Raw genomic sequence first — 25521 nt, 5'->3', positions numbered from 1 at the left:
CAGCCCCAACCAGCACGGCCAATGGCTACGGACGATGGGAGTTGTAATCCAGCAACTACAACTCCCATCAAGCCTAGCCGCCGGCCATTCTGGCTGGGGCTGATGGGAGTTGGAGTCCATCAGCTCCATGTTGCCTAACCCCTGCTGCGGAGCATGACTGATACCCTTTTCGTTGCACTTCAGCACCTTCTTCCGTATCCTATATGGGACTACAGCACCCAGCATGTCCTGCGCCCAGTCCCCTCTAAACTCAAGCTCTGTAGAGAACTACATCTCCCATCATCCCCCGCGCGGGTGACATCTCCCTTTGGGCGTCACGGCTCCACTTCCCCCGTTTCCTCTCAGTCACGTGCGTAGGAATCCCCTCCCTCTCTGCGGGTGACGCGCAGAACCTCGGCAGCCAATGGGCGTTGAGCATCGCAGGCGAGGCGACGCAGTCGAACGCTCGGCGGAGGGAGGGCAGGACGGGCAGGCATGGCCCTGAACGGCGGGGGAAACCCCTTCGAGGGGGAGACGGGGAATCCCTTCCAGGTGCGTCTGGCGGGGGGGGGGCGGTTTCTCCTTCCCTCCCCCGGGGTGGTGATGCCCATTCCGGGGTAAAAGGGGCTCTTTACCCGGATACGGACCGGGGACTCGGGGAGGGAGCAGGATTTCCCCTGGGGCGTTGAACTCGACCCCCTGCCCGTTGTCTTGAGGTGAGGGGGGGGGCGTCCTCGTAGCTTACCTGCCTCCAGTCCCTCCGAGGGGTGAGCAGAGGGGTTTTCACCTCCCACTACCCTCCCGTGGTAGGTCCGAAGTTGGGAGTAAGTCGGGCTTCTTGGCTCTCCGTTTGCTTTTGCCCCTGGTACAGTGGTACCTCGGGTTACAGACGCTTCAGGTTACAGACTCTGCTAACCCAGAAATAGTAACTCGGGTTAAGAACTTGGCTTCAGGATGAGAACAGAAATCGTGCTCTGGTGGCACAGCAGCAGCAGCAGGAGGCCCCATTAGCTAAAGTAGTGCTTCAGGTTAAGAACAGTTTCAGGTTAAGAACGGACCTCCAGAACGAATACCCGAGGTATAATAATAATAATAATAATAATAATAATAATTTTTTATTTATACCCCGCCCATCTGGCTGGGCTTCCCGAGCCACTCTGGGCGGCTTCCAAAAGAATATTAAAATACTATGATACATCAAACATTAAAAGCTTCCCTAAACACTGTACTGCGATTTCGGTGTGCTTGTCTCTCTCCCATCCCCAACCACTGTCTCTCCCCCCCCCCACTTATAACATACCAACTTGAATATAATATTGGAGGGGCAGGTAAGCCCCTCCCCACATAATCGACCCCAAGCCGCAGCGCACGCATACTATTTGAATGGCAGTGCCCATCAACTTGGGGGGCGGGCGGGTGGCCTCGCCCCCTCAAATATTTTATTGGGGAGAGGCGTAAGGGACCTCGGGCCCCTAGGAGTTGGCTCCTAGGAACTAACGTCTGCTGCTTCCCCCATCCCGACCCTTCCTTCTGGCGACTGCTGGCAGAGCGAGAGTGAGATGTCAGTCAATTGTTGTTGTCGTTTTGCTGCTGCTTTGAATCTGGTGGTCAATGGATCCTTTGTAGCCGAGCCTGTAGGGCAGGCTTAATTTTTTTAAATTACCCTTTATTAGTGGAGTGAGGGCCTCTCTCCACTCCTGTCTCATCAGTTGGGGTAAGAAACACTTGATCTGGCTAGATTTGGCTTCCTTTGCTGTCCCCATCTCTGTTTAGTCAACCATACTATTCTAGAACACTGCAGTGTTTGTGCCTGCTCTGCCTTAAAAATAAATTAAAAATCCTCAGGAATAACTGGAGGCTGCCTGTTACGAGCCCTAGAATAACTGAGGGGCTTTACACATACAGCTACTTTTTCAAATGGTATTTCCCGTGATGCCTTCGTTTATCTTCACCTCCTGAGAATTGCTGCATTCTGTCCTGTCTCTGGATTAAATAAACCTAGTTGCTCGCCCAGCCCAGATCTCTTTGGATAATTGGCCGCTTGGCTTCATTCTAATTGCCTCTTCCGCCTTTCAACTCCAAGGCTGTGAAACTCTTAAGGTTTGGCCTGGCCCACTGCGTCACTTATCTCTCCTTGAGATAACTAGGATCTGAGGTGGGGTAAACTATTGCCAACTCGATAAGGTTATTAACCTTGGGGTTTTATCTTGTGAGACCCCAAGCACGTGGTTCCTTCAAAGCTGTAGGCCTGTTGTTGACTGTCTTTTCAAGTGTGGTCGTTTTTTATTGTCAAATAGTGTCTTCTCCGGACTGGGAAATATTTCTGATACGTTGGTCATCTTGCACATTGTCTTCCTGTCCCTTCTACTGCTCTTTGGGCCCAACCCAACTTTTGTAAGCAAAATGGGTTGCCTGACCTCCATAGGCAATGAGTAACTGCCTGGGTCAATATTTATCCTTTGGTCAAAAGAGAGGTGTGAACAGTGCTTGGAGGTCTTGCTTTCCACAAGCCTTTTTCTTTAGGGAAGTTTCTAATGTCTGAAGTTTTATTGTATTTTTTTTATTTTGTTGGAAGCTGCCCAAAGTGGCTGGGGAAACCCAGCCAGATGGGCGGGGTATTAGTTATTATTATTATTAATATTATTATTATTAATCATAATCATCATCAAGCCTCTGTGTGGGTGCTATCTGTGGGTGCTCAGAGGTACTCTTGTCCAGTGTTAGAAATTCAGATATATACAGTGGTACCTTGGGTTACATACGCTTCAGGTTACATACGCTTCAGGTTACAGACTCCAATAACCCAGAGATAGTACCTCAGGTTAAGTACTTTGCTTCAGGATGAGAACAGAAATCGTGCTCTGGCGGCAGCAGGAGGCCCCATTAGCTAAAGTGGTATTTGGGTTAAGAACAATTTCAGGTTAAGAACGGACCTCCAGAACAAATTAAGTAGTTAACCCTAGGTACCACTGTAAGCTAAGCGCCAAATAGCTCCTTAAACCACAGGTAAAGTCACCAAAACAGAAGGTATAGTTGCCAATTTGGGGCAAGACTGCTCTCAAGCCTTATTTTTCAAATAATGGACTGACTGTGATTGATTCTCAGTTAAACATCTGGCTAGTTCAGATGACAGCCTTGAGCTCGGTTAAGAAGAACTGAAAGAAGCAAAGTCACTTGACCCAGGGACAGTCCACATGTATATTGGCTTATTTCGACCTCTTTTTCTTAATGGCGACACAGGCCATTCATAACGCTGGGATATTCTTCACAACCATGATCAGAGCAGCCATGTGGGCTAAGTGAAGACCAGCGACAACAATTCACTAGAATGCCATTCGCAGTTCCTGCTCAGGCTGGCACAGAGAAAAGGCATTTTGGTTCCAGAAATGCTTTCCGGTTGTGCAGGAAAAAATATAACTGACAGAATTCTACAGGATGGGGTATTAGTGTGGAAACAGTCCAGGTCCAATGATTCCCAGATGGCAGAGATGTCAGGCCCCCTCCTGGCCCCTAGGCATCCTCACTTGGTCGCAAGTGGCCAATAGCTGGGTGCAAAATGCGCCTAGCTCATTTTGAACACTGTGCACTAGCAGAGGTCTACCACACTAAGGGCCTGCTAGTATATGTCCCAGAAGGCAACTGGTTGTAGAATCATAGAATTGGGAAGAGGCCTCAAGGGACCTCTGTGTGCTGGGCTTGGGGGTAACCCGTGAAACCCGGTTCAGGACCAGTCCAGAATCCGAAGGTTCTGCTAGGAGTCAGTCCGATAGGGCCAAGGTGGGACACGAGGTAGGAAACCAGGCAAGGACAGGTACAGGATCTCAGGCAGGATCTAGCACACAGCAATGTTGCTCCCGCAACCTGGGGTGGGGTCCGACAGCCTTTTATCTTTGTCGGGGTATCAGCCAGTCCTGATCCCCCGACAACTCACATCCCTGTCTCGCCCGAAGTACTCCTCCTGCGAGTACTCAGGTCTCTCCTTCTCTCAGACCTCAGTCTCTGCAGCTTGGGAGACGTTGGTGGGTTACTAGACCCAGAGGCCGCCTCAGCCTCCCCTGCTCCAACGGTAGTGGAGCAGATGTAAGTGATGGCCCAGCTGAAGGCAACGAGGTATTCCTTGAGCCAGGGCAGGCTCAGGCCCCTGACTTGGCCCAGCTGGTGTTTGTTGCAGGGGAACCTGTGCAGACTGGGACTCTTCAGGATCAGGCCCCAGACTTGGTTCAGATGATGCCTGAGGCAAAGGATCCGGTGCAGACTGAGACTCCTCTGGTTCAAAGCCCGAGTCCCAGGCCATCACACTCTAGTCCTGCAATGCAAGGAACCACAGCTAAAGGATCCCTGCAAGATGGTCAGCCGAGCTCTGTTTACAAACCTCCAATGAAGGGGTGTCTGTTCCACTGGTTGGCCTCTGTAAGAATAGGATGTTGGACTTAAACGAGCCATTAGGCTCAATCCAGAAAAACTGTTGACAGAGGCAGAGAGTTCGAACATTCTCCTCCACATCCTGCCCACAAGCCGCCCTCTTCATACAGGCTCCGAAGGCAAGCTTCAAATCAAAACATGTAGCTTTAGAGCGCTCCATTTCAATGCTCCTTTCCCACAAGGTTCCCCCCCCCTGCAGTTACAATAACAGCAACTGGCCAGCATATAAGTGATTAAAACACAGGGCCTGCTTTGCGAAATCAGACCCTAAAGCCCGTCTGCTTCAACATCCTGTTTCCAACAACAGCTGGCCGGAAGCTTCCAGAAAGCCGACAGGCAGAGTGGGGGGGGGGAGAGCACACCCTCCCTTCTCCACCCTCCCAGCACACAGAGTATTCGGAGGTAGACTTCCCCAGAAGATGGGGGCTCCATTCAGCTGCTATCACAGCGAACAGCAAAAAGATATTCGGACTGAAAGCGCTGGCGTATTTTGTTCCTAAAAGTTTTTGCAAACCACAAAAGAAACATACGAAGGCAGCGTAAAAGGGAATCCTTAAAGCATCACAAACAGTTAAGATTATGAAATTCAGAATGAATGAATCATATTAATTCTCGCTGGGTGAAGCAGAAATGTTTTCTGCAGAATTTCAGGTGCCTCTCTGCTTTCAACAGGAAAAAGCCTTCCAGAGAACTGGCAAGAAAAGCTTTGATTCATGTAGGCACTACTAGATGAATATGACTTAACTGTGCAGAGGTCAGGAGGTTTCTGGGAATGATCTCAAGCGATCAGGGGGGTGATATCCACGCCACACATTCAAAGCGTTTCCCCACCCCCTTCCTTTATATGGAATTGGCAGGGCACAATATGGCTCCCTTTTACCACCTTTGCATCCAGCGGAGTTGTGCCACGAAGCATGAGACGATTTGACAAATTTGTGGAGGATAATTTTTCCAGTAGCTTCTGATCCCTAGGGCTGGGCGATGTCAGATACTGTTGCAGTTCCAACCATAAACGATGCCAACTAGCAATCCGGCGGCATAATAATAATAATAGTAATAATACAGTGGTACTTCGGGTTACAGATGCTTCAGGTTATGGACTCCACTAACCCAGAAATAGTACCTCAGGTTAAGAACTTTGCTTCAGGATGAGAACAGAAATCGTGCTCTGGTGGCAGCAGGAGGCCCCATTAACTAAAGTGGTGCTTCAGGTTAAGAACAGTTTCAGGTTAAGAACGGACCTCTGGAACGAATTAAGTACCGTATTTTTTGCTCTATAAGACTCATTTTCCCCCTCCTAAAAAGTAAGGGGAAATGTGTGTGCGTCTTATGGAGCGAATGCAGGCTGCGCAGCTATTGCTGAAGCCAGAACAGCAAGAGGGATTGCTGCTTTCACTGCGCAGCGATCCCTCTTGCTGTTCTGGCTTCTGAGATTCAGATTTTTTTTTTCTTGTTTTCCTTCTCCAAAAACTAGGTGCGTCTTGTGGTCTGGTGCGTCTTATAGAGCGAAAAATACGGTACTTAACCCAAGGTACCACTGTAAAGATCACGATGTATCACCAACCAAACATCGCTATTTGGGGATACACCATGATGTTGAAACAAGAAGCTGGATTGGCCCCCGTGGGAGCTGAGACACTTTCACCCCACTGCCTCGCGACCAGGGACAACACAGCTTGTTTGCGCTGCTCAGCTGGGAGGAGAACACTAAACTGCGAGCCCTGCATTTTGCACCTGGCTATTGGCCACTTACGACCGAGTAAGGAGGCCTGGGTGCCAGGATGACGCCTGACATCCCCACCATCTGTAGGTGCATAACATTCCCAGTTTGGGTTCCCCAGTAACTGCCGTTCAGAGGCCTGTTGTCTCAGATGCAGCAGCCAGACTGCTGGCTGGGAGCGGCCGCCGAGACCATATTACATTGGTCCTTAAAGACCTACATTGGATCCCAGTATGTTTCGGAGCACAATTCAGAGTGTTGGTGCTGACCTTTAAAGCCCTAAACGGCCTCGGTCCAGTATACCTGAAGGAGCGTCTCCACCCGCATCGTCCAGCCTGGACACTGAGGTCCAGCTCTGGTGGCCTTCTGGCGGTTCCCTTCCTGCAAGAAGCGAAGTTACAGGGAACCAGGCAGAGGGCCTTCTCGGTAGTGGCACCCGCCATGTGGAACGCCCTCCCATCAGATGTCAAGGCAACATCTGAAGGCAGTCCTGTTTAGGGAAGCTTTTAATATTTGATGAATTATTGTATTTTAATATTTTGCTGGAAGCCGCCCAGAGTGGCTGGGGAAACCCACCCAGATGGGCGGGGTATAAATAAGTTATTACAGTGGACCCTCTGGTTACGAACTTAATTCATCCCGGGGGGCCGTACTTATCCTGAAAAGTCTGTATCCGGAGGTGCTGCTTCTGCGCATGCTCGTGGCGCAATAGAGTGTTTCTGTGCATGTGTGTGCGCGGCGAAACCCGGAAGTATTTTCCCCGTTCGTAACTCGAAATTACGTTACCCGAAGGTACTGTAACCCAAGGTACCACTGTATTATTATTACTACTACTACTACTACTACTAATAATAATAATAATAATACTATGAGCTACTGAGAGCCATTTCCCAACTTTGGGTCTTCAGGTGTTGTTGGACTACAATTCCCATCATGGCACAGTGACCAGGGATTATGGGAATTGTAGTCCACCTATATCTGGGGATCCAAAGTCAGGGAAGGCTAGCCTGCCACATCAGAGACTGCCTCCGGAGGCGGCAGCCATCGCAACACCTACACCAGTTCTCAAATCTAAACGCAACTTCTTTTGTCTTCTCAGGACCCCGCCATCGTACAGCACAGGCCGACGTCGGATTACGCCACCTTGGATGTCTACAACCCTTTTGACAACACAGCGGTAGGAGGGCTATTCTTTTATTACACCAGTTTCGCTGTTGCTTCTTTTTACAGGGTGAGGGAAGGTCTCCGAGGCCCAGTTTGCAGCTAGGCTGAGATTGCGCTCAGCGTATGGGGTGCTGAGGGGAAACTCTCCAGAACTGGTGTGCCTGTGAGAGAAATTGCGGTGTCTCTCGGGCGCAGGCCGGCAGGACAGCATGTAGGGAGCCCAAAAGCATGTTGAACTATGGAACTCCCTGCCACAGGAAACTGTGATGGCTGCCGTCTCGGATGGCTTTGAAAGAGGACGAGGCAGTTTTTAGCTAATTGCTAAAAACTGGAAAAAAGAAACTGGGCTATGGAACGGCAAGACAGACAGTTAGAGTATATTGAACTGGCTATTAGAGGCAATTAGAGATCACACTAGACAAGAGTTTCAAAAAGCATGGGGGAAATGCAGAGAATACTTCACAAAACAGTGCCCTAAAATACAGTGGTGCCTCGCAAAACGAAATTAATCCGTTCCGTGAGTTTTGTCGTCTTGCGATTTTTTTCGTCTTGCGAAGCACGGTGTCAGGAAAGCTTTGGAAAAGCTTCAAAAATCACCAAAGTCTTAAAAAACCTCAAAAAAGGCTACCACACCGCGTTCTGTGAGTTGCTCCTCGAAGTCAAGTCGCAACTGTATTAACGGTGTTAAGAAAAAAGAAACAAACTTGCAAGACGTTTCGGTCTTGCGAAGCAAGCCCATAGGGAAAATTGTCTTGCGAAGCAGCTCAAAAAACAAAAAACCCTTTCGTCTTGCGAGTTTTTTATCTTGCGAGGCATTCGTCTTGCAAGGTACCACTGTACATACCTGGACTTGTTTTGATTAATGTCTGCAGGAGACTTTGTGGATATTTAAGTTATAATTAGAAAAATCTTAATTATTATTCATAAAGGAAACAGCTTATAAGAAGTAAATAAGGAGGCCAGGTACAGGATAAAGGAAGTCTTTTATTTGGGTGTTTGTATTGTTGTACGTTATGCTCACTGTATGTTATGTTCATGTTTAATAAGGGTGGATTTCTGTATTGGGGTGGGTGGGGTGTTTTATGTTATTTATGTTGTAAATAAAATGTACAATAAAAAATAATACCGTATTTTTTGCTCTATAAGACTCACTTTTTCCCTCCTAAAAAGTAAGGGGAAATGTGTGTGTGTCTTATGGAGCGAATGCAGGCTGCGCAGCTCTCCCAGAAGCCAGAACAGCAAGAGGGATTGCTGCTTTCACTGCACAGCGATCCCTCTTGCTGTTCTGGCTTCTGAGATTCAGAATATTTTTTTTCTTGTTTTCCTCCTCCAAAAACTAGGTGCGTCTTGTAGTCTGGTGCGTCTTATAGAGCGAAAAATATGGTGAATAAAAGAGGATGAGGCAAAGAGGTTGAGGGGAAGGCTGCCAGTACCCTAACTAGCCATGGTGGCTATTCTCTGCCTCAACAGTTGGACGCAGGAATGCTTTTGAATCCCAGTTGCGGGGAATCGCAGGCTGGGAGCGTGCTCTTGTGTTCAAATCCTGCTTGAGAGTTTTCCATTGGGACATCTGGTTGGATGAACAGGATGCTGGACTAAGTGGGTCATTGCAAAAAGCCAATGCAATTCTGGGCTGCATCAATAGGAGTATAGCATCTAGATCAAGGGAAGTAATAGTGCCACTGTATTCTGCTCTGGTCAGACCTCACCTGGAGTACTGTGTCCAGTTCTGGGCACCACAGTTTAAGAAGGACACTGACAAACTGGAACGTGTCCAGAGGAGGGCAACCAAAATGGTCAAAGGCCTGGAAACGATGCCTTATGAGGAACGGCTAAGGGAGCTGGGCATGTTTAGCCTGGAGAAGAGGAGGTTAAGGGGTGATATGATAGCCATGTTCAAATATATAAAAGGATGTCACATAGAGGAGGGAGAAAGGTTGTTTTCTGCTGCTCCAGAGAAGCGGACACGGAGCAATGGATCCAAACGACAAGAAAGAAGATTCCACCTAAACATTAGGAAGAACTTCCTGACAGTAAGAGCTGTTCGACAGTGGAATTTGCTGCCAAGGAGTGTAGTGGAGTCTCCTGCTTTGGAGGTCTTTAAGCAGAGGCTTGACAACCATATGTCAGGAGTGCTCTGATGGTGTTTCCTGCTTGGCAGGGGGTTGGACTCGATGGCCCTTGTGGTCTCTTCCAACTCTATGATTCTATGATTAGCCTGATCCAGTAATCAGGCGCATCTTATGTTTTTACGTTCTCCCCTCTGCAGCAGCTGCCCCCTCCGTACGCTGCCCCTCCCTCGGCTTCACCGGCCCCCCTTGCGGCACCGCCAGCTCCTGCCTCGCAGCCCCCCAAGAAGCCAAGCCCCACCGAGCCCAAGAATTACGGCTCCTATGGCACTCAGGTAAGGGGGAAGCGCCTGCGTTTAAACGCTCCTCTGTTCGAAACTATAAATCCAGGGTGGTCGCTTTTTATTTTACGTTCTTATTTCCGTTTCTTGAATCCTCCCAAACGGCTTCTGTTTTCTGCACGAGTTCAGACGAATCGGTTTGTTTCCTCGCTGCATGGCTTTTGTGACAGAAGTAACAAAAGAGGAATTTAAATACAGTGGTACCTTGGGTTACGTACGCTTCGGGTTACAGACTCCGCTAACCCAGAAATAGTGCTTCAGGTTAAGAACTTTGCTTCAGGATGAGAACAGAAACAGGACATAGTTGCTGTTGCATTCCTGGGCAGTGCAAATTTCAGCACCAGTCAGAACTTGTTATCGCTTGGAGCGCTGCGCTTCTAACATCTACAGTTTCCAATTTTGAAAAGGAGAAAAATCTGCGTTCTGCAAGGTAATCTAGATTTTGCGCCAAAAGGGAATCAGAAGCTGTGTGCGCGCTATATAGTTAAAGGTCTGCTCCCAAAGAATGCTGGGAAATGTAGTTTTTTAAGGTTGTCAAGGATTGTCACTCCACGAGGGGGAGACTACAGTTCCCAGGATCCTTTGGCAGGTGAGGAATGAACTTTACATGTATGTACACAGCCCCAGAGTTAAATATTATGTTAGAATTGATTCTAAAGTTGGTAGGAATGGATATTAAGGACCCCCTCTCCCCATATGAACCGACATGGAGTCTGCGTTAGTCATCTGAGGCCATTATTTGTGTTCTTCCTCCATAAGAGGTCTGGGGGGGGACGACACACAAAAGGGCCTTTTTGGTGGTGGCTCCATGTTTGTGGAATGCTCTCCCCAGGGAGGTTTGCCTGGTGCCTTCATTATATATTTTTAAGTGTCAGGCAAAAGCATTCCTCTTCTCTCAGGCCTTTAAACAATCTATGGCCTTTTAAACGTGGGGGGAGGGTATTTTTGTTTTGTTACTATGTTATGTATTTTTGCGTTTTTATATAGTAAACTGCCCTGTAATCTTTGTGTGTGTGTGTGTGTGTATATATATATATATATAATTAAATTTTCATATTTTTCCATCGCATTCATATCAAATCATATCATCAAATACAGCTTTGCTCATACTGAGCATCGACTTCCCCCACTCCCTGGCTTTCTTAAGCAGTCACAATCACCTTAGCATTTCTATATCACCCTATTTACCTTCTTAATATACTTAAAAAAAATTACTTTAGTATTTGTAAATCAGCTTCAAAAATTATCATTATAAAATATTTAAAATCAAATCTGCAAACGTTCTCAAATGTTTACAGTGTTCTTTCATATATTGTATAAATTTACTCCTGTCCTTTTCAAGCAGTTCGTCACGCTGGTTTCGGATTTTTCGAAATCCGAAAAGGGAAATTTCCCTGTGATCTTTGGACGAAGGGTGGTATAGATAATAATAATAATAATAATAATAATAATAATAATAATAATAATAATAATAAAAAATGAAGAAACGGTGGTGAAACCTGCACTCTTCGATTCCCCAAGAATGCTACTCATCTGCTCTTTTCAGCTTCTGAGTTTCTTTGGGTTTTTTTTTGCTTGTCTTCCTTCAAGCCAATCTTCAGGACTAGCAACTTGTCATTGTGTGGGTGTTTTTTTTAAAAATAAAATAAACTGGTATTCTTATAATGCTCCTTTCTGAGGCCATTGCCACTTTCTGTGATTAGGTGATGTTGGCTTTCTTAACCGGAATGATGGTTCTCCGAAGCTTGGCTTCTTTTTTTTTAACAAAGATCTATTTTGATTCACTGGCAAACTTCATTTACATCAAGCAGAAGGCTGCTTTTTACAGACTGTAAAGAAAAAAGGAAATGAACGAGCGGAGAAAAGTGGAGAAAAAGAAACCCAGTTGCTTTCACTTCTCAGAAGACTCATCGAGTGGGAGTTAACCTCTGAGAGATATCAGACCTCTCTCCCTGTAACACTCCCAAACCACTTCCCTTAAAGAAACAGCGCACCGTTTCCATAGATGGGTCACAGTGCACCTGCTTCGGCCGATTAGAGACCTTCAGATGTACCACAGGCAGAAATCGTTTGTTTGTTTGTTTGTTTGTTTGTTTGTTTGTTTGTTTTCAATGCAAAATCACAACAAAAATTACAAACATAAAATCCAAAAAACAAACAAAAACAAAGCAAACCAAACAGAAACCAAAAATGAAAAAACCACACCTACAAAGAAAACTATGCCGTCATAATAATCTTCACGTATGTAGGCAGGAATAATTTTCTCATTTTCCCTTTGGAGCGATAGTTTTAAGGCTCTTTTTCCAGGGCTGTTAAACAAGACTGCCTTTCTGTGCGTGGATGCTCTGCAGTTAGAGTGGGACCTTGGTTCTCAAACTTAATCTGTTCCAGAAGTCCGTTCCAAAACCAAAGCGTTCCAAAACCAAGGCACGCTTTCCCATAGAAAGTAATGCAAAACGGATTAATCCGTTCCAGACTTTTAAAAACAACCCGTAAAACAGCAATTTAACATGAATTTTACTGCCTAACAAAACCATTGATCCACAAAATGAATGCAATAATCAATGTACTGTACTATAAAATAAATAAAACAGTATTGTAGATGATAAAAATTTTTTTTAAAAAAAATCTTACCTGCACTGATGTTAGTCGTTGTTTGGATGGGGGGCTTTTATCCATTTACGCAGTCACACATTCAGTCAATCGATCAGTAGCTGAACTGGGATTCACACAGTCACAAAAACAAATTAACTGAAAAAGCCTCAAAACAAAAAATGCAAAATAAATAGCAAAAACAAAAGCACCAAATATAAGCTCCAAATATCACCTTAAAACACTGCAATTGGAAACGGAAGGCTTGAATTACAATGGGTGGTCGCAAATTAGCAGTGCAACAGGAAGCACCGGGGGACTCAAAACGGAGCGCATTCAGCTTCCGAAATAAAGTTCAAAAAACGGAACACCTACTTCCGGTTTTGCAGTGTTTGGGTTCCAAGGTGTTTGGGTACCAAGGCGTTTGAGAACCAAGGCACCACTGTATTGATACGCATTTTACGGTTTCCTTGTGAGCTGCTTTGAGCATACACATATGGAAAAGTGGCATAGAAATTTAAATGATAATAAAAAAATCAGTTGGATGAAAAATATACATGGGGAAGGACTGTCCCTCCTCTTTCTCTCCTGCTGATTTTACTCTTGCTTTTCCCCCAGGAGTCGACTGCGGCAGCCACGGCGGAACTGTTGAAACGGCAAGAGGAGCTGAACCGCAAAGCTGAGGAACTGGACCGGCGGGAGCGGGAACTGCAGAACGCTGCACTGAGTGGCGGAGCAGGTATAGCCATAGGCGCCGACTCCATGGGGCCTGAGGGGGCCCGAGCCCCCTCAAAAATTCGTTCGGGGGGCTCTGCCCCCCCAATAATCTCGGGCGCCCCTCCAGCAGAGTGCCATCGCCGCCCCTCCCCCAGCCCAAAATGCACAGGGTCGGGCTGCATGCCTCCTGCCCTCCCTCCCGAGCAAAAGCTCCACCCAATTTCCTTCGGAGCTGATTAATAGGCGCAGCACGCTCTCCCCTATTCGCTCACGAGGAGGCGGCGCCACTTTATTTGCATATTCATGAGCTTATTTATTATTCATGAGCTTTCATTTATTATTCATTATTTATTATTCATGGGCTCCCCCAATATTTTTTATAAGTCGTGCCCCTGGGTATAGCCCACCCTGGCAGTAAGAAAAACCCTGACCTCACTCTGGGGGTGTAGTGATCTGGGGCCGTGGGGAGGCTGTGCCAAAGGCCACGACTGTTTCCTGCAGCGGGGTCTGTCGCAGAGTTGCCCAGTCAGCAAGAAAGGGGAGCTTTTTAGCCACACGCTCTGGTTGAAGCCCGTCAGAGTGAAAGGAGGGGAATCGGCCTCTGAGGATGGGCTCCTGGGCTCAGTCTGGAGGAAAAAGAGGAGGTTGTTTTGTAGGCTGCAAAGCGAAGTGTTTAGGAACACTGAAACCAAGAGAAAGACATGCGAGTTCTGTTACGTACAGTGGTACCTCTGGTTGCGAACGGGATCCATTCCAGAGGCCCGTTTGCAACATGAAAATAACGCAATCTGCAGCGGCGCGTCTGCGCATGCACAGGTTGCGATGTGCCGCTTCTGCGCATGCGCATTATATCATTTTGCATGCATGCACTAGTGGCGAAACCCGGAAGTAACCTTTCCGGTACTTCCGGGTCGCCGTGCGACGTAACCTTAAAAAACGTAACATGAAGTAGACGTAACATGAGGTTTGACTTTACAATGGAAAAGTCTACTTTTTCGTGGGACCAAGACAGTCGATCGCACGCACATCGACGGAGCGACCAATCGTCTGAACGCTTGCCGACAACAAACGGCAATTGCCCGCCCAATTGCCGCAGCAGCCAATAGCCTGTGGAACTTGTTGCAACAACAAATCACCCGTCAAAACGTTACTGAAGAAGAAGAAGAACAGTTTGGATTTGATATCCCGCTTTATCACTACCCAAAGGAGTCTCAAAGCGGCTAACATTCTCCTTTCCCTTCCTCCCCCACAACAAACAATCTGTCAGGTGAGTGGGGCTGAGAGACTTCAGAGAAGTGTGACTGGCCCAAGGTCACCCAGCAGCTGCATGTGGAGGAGCGGAGACGCAAACCCAGTTCACCAGACTACGAGACTACCGCTCTTAACCACTACACCACACTGGCTCTCACTGACAATCTCCAGCTTGCGGCAGCCACCAATCGCCTGTCCGACCACATCACTATCCATGTATAAGATGACCCCAATTTTTAAGCTTAGTTTTTGAAGAAAAAAACCCCATAGTCTTATAAATGGAAAAATACAGTAAGTTACTCTGAAAAAAAGATATTGGAGCGCTCCAAATCATTTGCCCCCATGTAGGTGCGCAGAAAATAGTAGATCTGATTGATCTGCATGGTGGAGATCTTCATGGATCGTTGTGATGTATTATTAGAGTATTATTACATAATCTTAGAGGGGGCTTGGCTGTGAGTGTCGTGAAAGGACCCTGAATTTGCCGCTTGCCTCACTCTTGTTTTTCTGCTTTTGGATTTGCAGCCCATCAGAACAACTGGCCTCCGTTGCCTTCCTTCTGTCCGGTGAAGCCATGTTTCTATCAGGATATCCCTGTGGAGATTCCCGTGGAATCACAGAAAACGGTCACCACCATGTACTACCTCTGGATGGGTAAGTCCTTGAAGCACAGCACAGCGGCAGAGGAGCCCATGTCTTGCAGGCAGAAGGTTGAGTCCCCAGCAGCCCCAGGGGGAATTTAGAGCAGAAGGTCTTTATCCTGCTGAATCAAGTCAAAGGCCCATCATTGTTCAGCGTCCTCTTTCTCACAAGGGGACTTGAAGGCAACAACAACTGTAAATCTCAAAACACTATATACCACTGAGACAGAGTTGATCATAAGGAAATATAATAATAATAATAATAATAATAATAATAATAATAATAATAATAATAATTCATTATTTGTACCCCGCCCATCTGGCTGGGCTTCCCCAGCCACTCTGGGCGGCTTCCAACAAAGATCAAGAATACATCAAAATGTCACACATTAAAAACTTCCCTGAACAGGGCTGCCTTCAGATGTCTTCTAAATGTCAGGTAGTTGTTTTTCTCTTTGACATCTGGTGGGAGGGTGTTCCACAGGGCAGGTGTCACTACCGAGAAGGCCCTCCACCTGGTTCCCTGTAACTTCGCTTCTCGCAGCGAGGGAACCGCCAGAAGGCCCTCGGCGCTGGACCTCAGCGCCCGGGCAGGATAAAGGTCTGAAGTAGAGGATATAAAGTGCAACACAAAAATTTGAAAATTAAAAACCGGTTGAAGGGATGGAGGGAAGTCACGAGCTCAGTAGAGCAAAAAATTTATTTGTTTTGTTATTGGTATGCTGAAATATTGTGTTAAAAAAATAAGTTAATAAAAATAATATTAAAAACAAACAAACAACTCTCCCCACTTGAGGTGGTAATTCAGAGGCATGCTGCCTCTGACAGCGCAGGGAGAACGTGGATAAACTAGCCTAAGGCCACTGTGTCGATGGGGATCTCCTCACATGCTTTAGTTAATTTGCAGGTTCAAAACAGGAAACAAACAGCCACCTGAAGAAGCGTTCTGTGTGCCCTGCAAGCTTGCACTCACGGCATAAGTACAAATTAACTAGGAAACACAAGCCATATCATTTTGTGTGTGTGTGCTTTTAAACGCTTTTAGGTGTTTTCACTGAATAGGGGGTACTGATTTGTTTTTTAAAATATTTATATTGATTGTGGGGTGTTTTGGTTTTTTTAGTTGTATCTTTTCAAATTTCTCCTCTGTGCTGCCTTGGGTTCTGCACTGTGGGAGAAAGGCAGGGTAGTGAATGAACCCAAGCCACAAATAAATAAACGAGCAACCTTTGATTGCACAGCTGAATTAATAAGAATGGTTAGTCTTAACTCTGTACAGGGCAGAGAGAGGGGTCACAGCTGCGTCCCGACGGAGGGCTTTAGCTTTCGCCCCCCACCCTGTGACTGCAGTTTGTGGGGGCCGCCTTTGCCCCTCTCTCTCCGCTTCCTCGAGATCAGCTAACCCACGTCGCCTTTCTCGTCCCCACAGCCGGCATTGTGACCCTCTTCTTCAACTTCCTGGCTTCCCTGGCCTTTTTCTGCGTGGATTCTGGGGGCGGCTCAGGCTTTGGCCTCTCAATCCTCTGGGCCTTGATTTTCACGCCCTGCTCCTTCCTCTGCTGGTATCGGCCCATGTACAAGGCCTTCAGGTACGGCGGGAAAATGGGCGTGCGGCTGCGAGGCCGTAATGCTGCCATGGAGCGGGGTAACTTGACGGCAGGCAAATTGGGCAGAGATATTTGGGGAGTTGGTTTCTGCCGCCTGAGGAATGAGGGAACCATTGGCCCCACCTGAATGTTAACTAGGCTCACAACTCCCTTCCGTCCCAGCCAGCCTAGTCAGGGGAACGCCACATTTTGAAGAGCAAAAACGAGGATGCTACGACGACTCTCATTTTTAAATAGCTCTACTATATGTAGAAGGGACGCGGGTGGCGCTGTGGGTTAAACCACAGAGCCTAGGACTTGCCGATCAGAACGTTGGTGGTTTGAATCCCCGTGACGGGGTGAGCTCCCGTTGCTCGGTTCCTGCTCCTGCCAACCTAGCAGTTTGAAAGCACGTCAAAGTGCAAGTAAATAAATAGGTACCGCTCTGGTGGGAAGGTAAATGGCGTTTCCATGCGCTGGTCTGGTTTGGCAGAAGCGGCTTAGTCATGCTGGCCACATGACCCTGAAGCTGTACGCCGGCTCCCTCGGCCAATAAAGCGAGATGAGCGCTGCAACCCCAGAGTCGGTCACGACAGGACCTAATAGGTCAGGGGTCCCTTTACCTTTACCTTTACTATATGTAGGCTATAGAAGCTGTGATCTGTTGCTGAGGGGAGGCAGGAGAAAAGAAGAAAGCATGTCTTCAACCACCTGTTATGTCTATGTCTCATCCAGAAGTTATAGCCAGAGACAATTTGGCAAATATTTTAAAAATCCACCCAGACAGAATTTTTACCCCTGTAAAAGAGGAATTGTCCTGGAAAAAGGGGACACATGGCAACCGTGATCAGCAACATTTGAAGGGTCAACAATTCCCCATTCTTGTGGACAGAGTTTTATATGGATATTTTTTACTGTCTGGTTTTATGTATGACTAACGTGAACCACTCTGACATTTATTTATTTCAATGGAACAGCAGTATCTAAATATTCTTATAAATAGACACAGCCCAGTTATAGCAATAGGGTCCTAACTCTTCCTTTCTCTCATCTTTCAGGAGTGACAGCTCTTTCAACTTCTTTGTCTTCTTCTTCATTTTCTTTGCGCAAGATGTGGTGTACGTTCTCCAGGCCATTGGCATCCCAGGCTGGGGGTTCAGGTAAGGGCGCCCTGTTCTTCGCTGTCTCTGTGGCCTGCAGTCTTGTGACTTTAATTCATTACCTGCCCATCGCCCTGAGGTCCCAGGGCAACCTAAAACAATTGAAACACTTATGCTGAAAACAGTTTAAATCAACTGGTGATCACAGAAATAAGGCGGATCCTAGAAATATATGTCTCGGACGTCAAAAGTGTTGGGATTTTATATCTCACCAGCTGCAAAAAGCAGCTAGATTGTTGACATTTGATGTCTCTGAGCGTGAGACAGGAAGTCTCTGCCAGTTCTCTTGTAATCGGAGAGTTACCGTATTTTTTGCACCATAACACTCACTTTTTTCCTCCTAAAAATTAAGGGGAAATGTCTGTGCGTGTTATGGAGGGATTGCCCACGGGTGGCATGCATGCGGATTTTCCTCCTCTAAAAACTACGTGCGTGTTATGGTCGGGTGCGTGTTATAGAGCGAAAAATACGGTACTTCCGCTTCTGAGTCGAAGTGTGAGTCGAGTCAGAGACTCTTGTGTTTGCTGCTCAGGAGAGCAGTTATGCTTGTAAGAGCTGCTTATACGGTCTTAATAAAGTAGTGAGTAGACTACGCACTGTCACTTTCTTCTGTGATGGGATGCCAGAAGATTAGTGTGCTCCTCTCAGGGTGGAGGGGTCGCTTATTACCGGTCTCTCTGGACTGAGGGAGGATTTCAGCCAGAGAGTGACCACCGGAGAGAAGCCCCGGTGTCTTGGGAAGTTGGGACCCTTCCCGGGGGCGTTTTTCCAACAAAAAGTCCAGGGATATAAAGGAGGCACACCTTCAGCACTTGTGGAAAGCTGTATAATGGAAGGTACTGGGTTGCGTCTCTGTGGGGAAGGAACTTCACAGCTTAAGGCCAGGGCCACAGGTTCGCCCACAGCCGAGGAGGGTGCCTTCTCTTTTTTTAAAAAAACTATTTTATTAAAGGTTTTCAACTGAATATACCATGAAATTCAAACTAAGCGAAAAAGAATAAGAGAAAACAATATATCAAACAGGAAAAAAAAAACACCAAAGAGGAAAAGAAATGTACATTAATAATAATCCTCATATGATCCTTAGGCAGTCGTAACTTGGTTGTTGAACTTAATCCGTTCCAGCAGTCCGTTTGACTCCTGAAATGTTTCAAAAACCAAGGCGCGGCTTCCAAGTGGCTACAGGAGCTTGCTGCACTCAATCGGAAGCCACGCCAGACATTCAGCTTCCGAAAAACATTTGCAAACTGGAACACTCGCTTCTGGGCGGTTTGCGGCGTTTGGGAGCCAAAACGTCCCAGCACCAAGGCGTTTGACAACCAAAGTACAGCTGTATAACACAAAATTATAAATATTGTATTTTTTGCTCTGTAAGACTCACTTTTTCCCTCCTCAAAAGTAAGGGGAAATGTGTGTGCGTCTTATGGAGTGAATGCAGGCTGCGCAGCTATCCCAGAAGCCAGAACAGCAAGAGGGATTGCTGCTTTCACAGTGTAGTGATCCTTCTTGCTGTTCCGGCTTCTGAGATTCAGAATATTTTTTTTCTTGTTTTCCTCCTCCAAAAACTAGGTGCGTCTTGTGGTCTGGTGCGTCTTATAGAGCGAAAAATACGGTATATCTGTGTGGCCCTCGGTTACCATTTTATCTTAATCTTCACACATACAGAGAGCTGAATTCTCCCATCTGGGAGAGCTTCCCTTTCCTCAGCCTCCCACCCTGAGAAAACCCTCTCTGACCGGCCTCTCATACAGGCCCCTTCCCCATCTTTCTGTTAGCTCAGAAGGGCGCCTTCTCAAAGTCTGGTTGAACCGGCTTTGGGAAGGAGCCACGAGGGCCCTGACAGGGTCTTGTCTCCTTCCCAAAACCGGACAAACATTTTCCAGGCTTTGGGAAGGAGTTACGGCATGGGTAGGCAAACTAAGGCCCGGGGGCCAGACCTGGCCCTTTCGCCTTCTAAATCCGGCCCGCGGACGGTCCAGAAATCAGTGTGTTTTTACATGAGTAGAATGTGTGCTTCTATTTAAAATGCATCTCTAGGCTATTTGTGGGGCATAGCAATTCGTTCATTTCCCCCCCCCAAAAAAAAATATAGTCCGGCCCCCCACAAGGTCTGAAGGACAGTGGACCGGCTCCCTGCTGAAAAAGTTTGCTGACCCCTGATCTAAAGCATGGGTAGGCAAACTAAGGCCTGGGGGCCGGATCCGGCCCAATCGCCTTCTGAATCTGGCCCGTGGACGGTCCGGGAATCAGCGTGTTTTTGCATGAGTAGAATGTGTGCTTTTATTTAAAATGCATCTCTGGGATATTTGTGGGGCATAGGAATTTGTTCAATTTTTCCCCTTTCCAAAATATAGTCCGGCCCCCCCACAAGGTCCGAGGGACAGTGGACGGGCCCCCTGCTGAAAAAGTTGGCTGACTCCTGAATTACGGGGGCTCTAGGACTCTGCTAGAGCTGCGCAACTCCTTCCCAAAGCCCTTTAAGCCTTCCCTTTAAGCCAGTGCCACGAGGGCTGTGAGGAGGGCGTCAAATGTTGGCCTCACGCAGGGCGGCCATATTATCATGGTCTGCCCCTGCCGCCACAGAGAAGGCCTTCTTCTGGGTCGCCACCACCACCCAAGCTTCTGAGGGCAGTGGAAGAACCTTCTGCTGATCTTAACACCCAAGGGGGTCTGTAGGGAAGGAGGTGGCTTTTCAGGCAGGGCGGTTTTTTTAAGCCGGAACTTGCCGGAACTCTGTTCCAGCCATTGGACGCCATTGCCATCCTAAGTGGACGAGGGAAGGTGTTCACGGTCAGTTCTGGCACCTCTTCTTCTAGAAAAATAGCACTGCTTTCGGGTATTTGGGAAGCCCAAGCTTTGCATCAGAATGAAATGTGGGTGGGGGGACCCTGATGGATTTGGGGAACAACAGCCCAGCAGCAAGGGCTGAGGAAAACTCTAGGCACCATAATTCTGACTGGGGAGTGAACACAAAATTGGGTGAGGCAGGAAATGGGGTTGCTCAATCAATCAAATGTATAATTACAGTCAACTGACCATGGAAGAGTTGCAGACATTTAAAAAACGGAGGAAAAAATATACCACAGCCTTCAAAGAGCGAAGGTGATAAATTAGGAGCTAACTGTCTCAGTGGGTGTAAAATAAGTTACACCCCTCTGATCTATTGCCACCTGTTTCATAATAGATTAGAGACTCTCAAGGAAGGAGTTCAATAGTGTCTTTAGGGATGGACCAGGAAACTGGCTCCTAAGGGACTAAATTTAGCGTTCTCTAACCCTTTCATAATGTGTACAATAGGGAAAACACGTGAGGGACTGTTTCAAGCTCTTAGGTGTTTGGAAAGGCAGCACTGATCTTTGAAGGGAAGTTTAGCAAATCTGCCGTCTGGGGCTTTGCGGGGAAAGTGTTAAAAATGTGCCGAGCAAGCAGAATTCGTGGAACGGAAGCAGTCCATGCTTTCCTGGGGCGGTTTTTATTTATTTGGACATTTCATATACAGTGGTACCTCGGGTTAAGAACTTAATTCGTTCCGGAGGTCCATTCTTAACCTGAAACTGTTCTTAACCTGAAGCACCACTTTAGCTAATGGGGCCTCCTGCTGCCGCCGCGCCGCCGGAGCACGATTTCTGTTCTCATCCTGAAGCCAAGTTCTTAACCCGAGGTAATATTTCTGGGTTAGCGGAGTCTGTAACCTGAAGTGTCTGTAACCTGGAGCGTCTCTAACCCGAGGTACCACTGTACTGCTTAATTGCAGAGTTCTCTTAAGCAATGTACAAGGAACGCAATACAACAAAAGCAAAAATTGGTCCAAACTGTAAAACTGGAATTCAATTAAAATGCCTGCTGGATTATTTTTTTAAAAAATAGCAAAAAAAGATTGATTGATTGATTGATTGATTGCATTTTTATACCACCTCTATCTTCCAAGGATCTCAATGTATATATGTGGTCCTCCTCCTCTTCCCTGTTTTATCCTCACAATGACCCTGTGAGGTAAGGTTAGGCTAAGAGATGGTGACTGGCCCCCTTCTTTAAACTCTTATTCATTGTTTTTAAAATGGTTTGCAAGTTGCTTTGTGCGGGGGGGGGGGGGATATAAATAATAATTACGTTTTGTGGCTGTTTTTAGGGGAGATTTTCTTTATGCCTAAAATTGCCGGGTTGCACACAGTTAGCAATTGCCGCCCCCTTGCTCATGGGCACTGATCCTGCTTTCCCCCCTCTCAACTGCAGTGGTTGGATCGTCAGCCTCACAGCGCTGAAGCTGAACACTGGGGTGGCCATTCTCATGATGCTGGTGGCCACACTCTTCACGGTCGTCGCCGGACTCGGCATCATCATGCTGAAGCGGGTGAGTATGGCAGCTTCAGGTTGCTGAGCTCCCAGTCTGTTTCTCCTTCCTTCCTTCCTTCCTTCCGTCCGTCCGTCCTTGAATGAATTTATTATTTCAGTCACAGACCAGTTCCAGCCCACATACAATATCAAGCAAGTCATAAAACATGATAGGGGTACATTTGAATTCGCAATTGGTTATAACACGGACAATACAGATATAGCAACAGTTTAAAAATATATAAATTAAAACTTAATCATTAACATATAACCTAAAATTATCATTTAAAACCTTAATCATTATGGTAGCACAGCTTGTTCCCTTAGTTCCTTCCTTCCTTCCTTCCTTCCTTCCTTCCTTCCTTCCTTCCTTCCTTCCATGGCAACTGGCCATAGATTTCTTGTGGTTTTGTGGCCACATTTGCACCACATTACAGGACACCAATACCTCAAGGACCGCTTCTTTCCCTATGAACCTACCTGGACCCTGAGATTATCTTCTCAGTCCCTTCTTTGTGTGCCTCCTCTATGAGATGTTCTGAGGGTGGCAACACAAGAACAGGGCCTTCTCTGCAGTGGCTCCCTGCCTGTGGAATGCTCTCCCCAGAGAAGTTCGCCTTCATTACACACTTTTTAGGCGCCAGGCAAAAACATTCCTTTTTAACCAGGCCTTTGGTTGATCTGATTTACATCATATGACCTTTTAAAATGGGTTTCTTTGTGGGGAGGGTCCTATTGGGTTGTTGTTTTTTTATTATGTATTTTGTGGTTTTATATGTTGATTTTTTCTGTGAACCGCCCTGAGACCCCCGGGTATAGGGCTGTATATAAATTCAATATATAGTGCTCACCTGAGGATCTTAGCACCTGTGCAGGTAGAATGGTAGAGTTGGAAAGGGACCCTGAGGGACATCTAGTCCAACCCCCTGCAATGTGGGAATCCTGTCCGCAGCCATCTGTGGGTGGGCTCGAACCACCAACTTTCTTGTTGTGTGGAGGGAGTTAATGTCCATCACCTGGCCGACACCATCTAGGGCAGGCACAGGCAAACTCCAGCCCTCCAGATGTTTGGAACTACAATTCCCATCATCCCTGACCACTGGTAGGGATGATGGGAATTGTAGTCCCAAGCACCTGGAGGGCCGGAGTTTTGCCTATGCCTGACCTAGGGCTGGCACAGCCAGCACTTTGAACAACCAGCACAACCTCTGGTCTATCTCTCCCCACAGATCCACTCTCTCTACCGCCGCACGGGCGCCAGCTTCCAGAAAGCCCAGGAGGAGTTTGCCGCCGGCGTCTTCTCCAACCAAGCAGTGCGCACGGCGGCCGCCAACGCAGCGACCGGGGCGGCGAGCAACGCTTTCCGGCCTTCGTAAAGGCGTGCGTGTGTGTGTGTGTGCGCGCGCGCATGTGTTAGAAATCTGCCGCTGCTCTTCCTCTTCCGGCCCCTTTCCCAACCGGGGTGGGGGCAGCTTCGACCGACAAGCCGAGTTGCACTTTCTCTCTCTCCTTCTCTCCCTCGTCGGAAGTCCTTCCTGTGTGTGCTGATTTTAGAAGGCTGCGCTCTCCCTGCCCGCCCGCCCCTGTCCTTTCACTCCTCCCCCCCCCCCCGTCGCACCACCACCCAGCATGGAATCGGCAACTGCGCCTCATCTCCTGCAACCGTTCTGCGAGAAGTTTTGAGCCTCGGCGCCGGAGATTGCAGCAGGGGACCTCTCTGCCTTTTCTCCCATGGCTGCGTGGAGGATGAAGGCCTTGCTAGGAGCGACTCTTCAACTGCTGAAGCCTCTTCACGTGCCCCCACCCCTCCTTCAGCTTAGCCCAGGTGGGGTGAGGCGAGGGCACTTCCCCAAGTTCCCCAAATTTCTTCCTTTGAGCTGCAACCATGGGCTGCCGGATTCTCGCATCTCCCACAATTCTCTCTGCCTCCCTTGCTTCCTGATTGGTTGCCCCCCTTAAATGGCAAGGGGCTCTGATGCCTCGAACATCTTCCCTGCTGGTGGAAAACAGAGCTGGGAGAACTACACTGGCAGTATAAGGTGTCCTCCTCCTCCTGTTTGGTGCAGAGGGGTGCTTCCTGAACCCTTGCGTGTGTGTGTTTGTGGCCCCCCCTCTGCACTATGCATTTAAAACAGCATCACACCGCTTTATAAACAGTCATGGCTTCCCTCCCAAAGGATCCTGGGAAACTAGTCTGTCAACGGCGCCAAGCCCTGTTAGCAGGCCTTCTTTCCCCTCACACAGTTATTAGAGGGGTTTAGCGATCGGTCCCTCTTCCCAGGGAACTCTGGGAATTGTAGTCCTCTCATGTGTCATAGCAGCTCCTGGTACGCTTAACAAACTACGGCTCCCAGGATTCCTTGGGGGAAGCCAAACTAGCTGCTTAAAGCGGTATGGCACAAATGTAAAATGTATATATAGTGCAGATTGGGGGCCTGTGATTGTGGGTCCGTCTGTGGGAGAAGAGGCGCTTGGCTCTTTCTGCGGTGCCCTCTTTATTAGCTAACTGCTGCGCTCTGAGCGGCCATTGCTGCTGCTGCTGCGCTCCCTTTCTAGGCTCTCTCCTCCACCAAATTTATAAGGCTTTTTCTTGCCGGTGCTGGCCACTGGAGGGTGGTGTTTGCCTACGCAGTCATCTGTTTTATTTTAGTAAATAGAACAGTACTGGGTTATTTCCCCCCCACCCTTGTCTTTGTTGAGCTGAACTCTTGTGGGTGATGCCACATAATTTCATCTCCATGACTTCTGTTTTCCCCACATGGCCCGTAGGTGGGGAGCTGTGTGCCCCAAATCTTTGTACCCCAACTCTCCCTTTTCATCCATTACAGCCCTGCCTTATCTTTCATGTTGTGTGTCTTCATTTTTTAAAGTGGGGGTGGGGGGCTGATATAAATAGGCATCTGTTTTGGGTTTGGCACCCTTTTAGAGGTCCCCCAGCACTCCCCGTTCCTTCTCTGCCTCCAGATCTGAGGGGGGAGCCTGCACCCCACTATCCGAAATCCGCTTAAAATGGTCTATTCCTTCTTTTCGCCCCCATCTGCGCTCGCCTTATTCTCCTGAACCATGGCTTAAGGAAAGGAAACAGGTGTGGGTTGGGGGTCTGAGGCCCAGTCAGGTCCCCTTCCTCTCCCTGTGCCTCGAAGGCCTGCTTTTGTGGCCTGGGATGCTCTGAATAGCAAAGGGCACCTGCCGATTCTTCTCCCCCTGATCTCGGTTTCACACCTGTGCTCTCTCTGTCTCTCTTTCTCTCAGCTCCTGCCGGTTCCAGGTCTCAGCCCAGAGGCTTTAGATCCTCTCTTCCGTGGCTCATTCCGTTTGTTTGACCCCTGAAGGCAGACCGCCCTTCTCCTTTTCCCTGCGTCTGAAATTACTGGGTCTGTGCCGCGTAGCCAATGTTTCCCTGACTCACTCGATGCCATGTTGGACTTTCTTGTCCATGTGTGCGTGGTTCTTCCTCCACCCTGACTTTTTTATTATTTATTTTGCTGTGCCAAATGCAAGATGACTTAACGGAACTTTATTTAAGGAATAAACTACATTTTAACTC

The 25521-nt window shown here is 47.7% G+C and overlaps 1 protein-coding gene across 4 annotated transcripts; it reads left to right on the top strand.

Annotated features, from left to right (window-relative positions):
* Positions 1 to 381: 381 nt before the first annotated feature.
* Positions 382 to 25521, top strand: SCAMP3 (secretory carrier membrane protein 3). 4 transcript variants are annotated; one of them, XR_014214266.1, is made up of 10 exons: positions 382 to 531; positions 7221 to 7298; positions 9555 to 9689; positions 12906 to 13026; positions 14781 to 14909; positions 16326 to 16485; positions 17541 to 17642; positions 21876 to 21993; positions 23204 to 23799; positions 25227 to 25521. XR_014214266.1 is itself a non-coding variant. In XM_082202450.1 (10 exons), the coding sequence occupies exons 1-9, from the start codon at positions 475 to 477 to the stop codon at positions 23348 to 23350; spliced, it is 1047 nt and encodes a 348-aa protein (XP_082058576.1). In that variant the 5' UTR covers positions 382 to 474; the 3' UTR covers positions 23351 to 23354; positions 25227 to 25521. The 4 variants fall into 4 exon arrangements, 3 of the variants coding, with proteins under 3 accessions (XP_082058576.1, XP_082058577.1, XP_082058575.1); XM_082202450.1 differs by having other exon boundaries at positions 23204 to 23354; XM_082202451.1 differs by having other exon boundaries at positions 9558 to 9689; positions 23204 to 25521.

The sequence above is a fragment of the Podarcis vaucheri genome (assembly GCF_965113315.1).
Source record: "Podarcis vaucheri genome assembly, chromosome: 16".
In the NCBI taxonomy this organism is placed as follows: Eukaryota; Metazoa; Chordata; class Lepidosauria; order Squamata; family Lacertidae; genus Podarcis; species Podarcis vaucheri.
The sequence above is the reverse complement of the archived record's forward strand: the minus strand, read 5'-3'. Positions and strand labels throughout refer to the sequence as shown.

Coding starts and splice junctions, on each gene's coding strand:
- SCAMP3 (XM_082202450.1), top strand. CDS start 475: ATGGCCCTGAACGGCGGGGGAAACCCCTTCGAGGGGGAGACGGGGAAT. Junction 7,299..9,554: donor ACCCTTTTGACAACACAGCG/GTAGGAGGGCTA, acceptor TCCCCTCTGCAG/CAGCTGCCCCCTCCGTACGC. Junction 14,910..16,325: donor CATGTACTACCTCTGGATGG/GTAAGTCCTTGA, acceptor TCGTCCCCACAG/CCGGCATTGTGACCCTCTTC.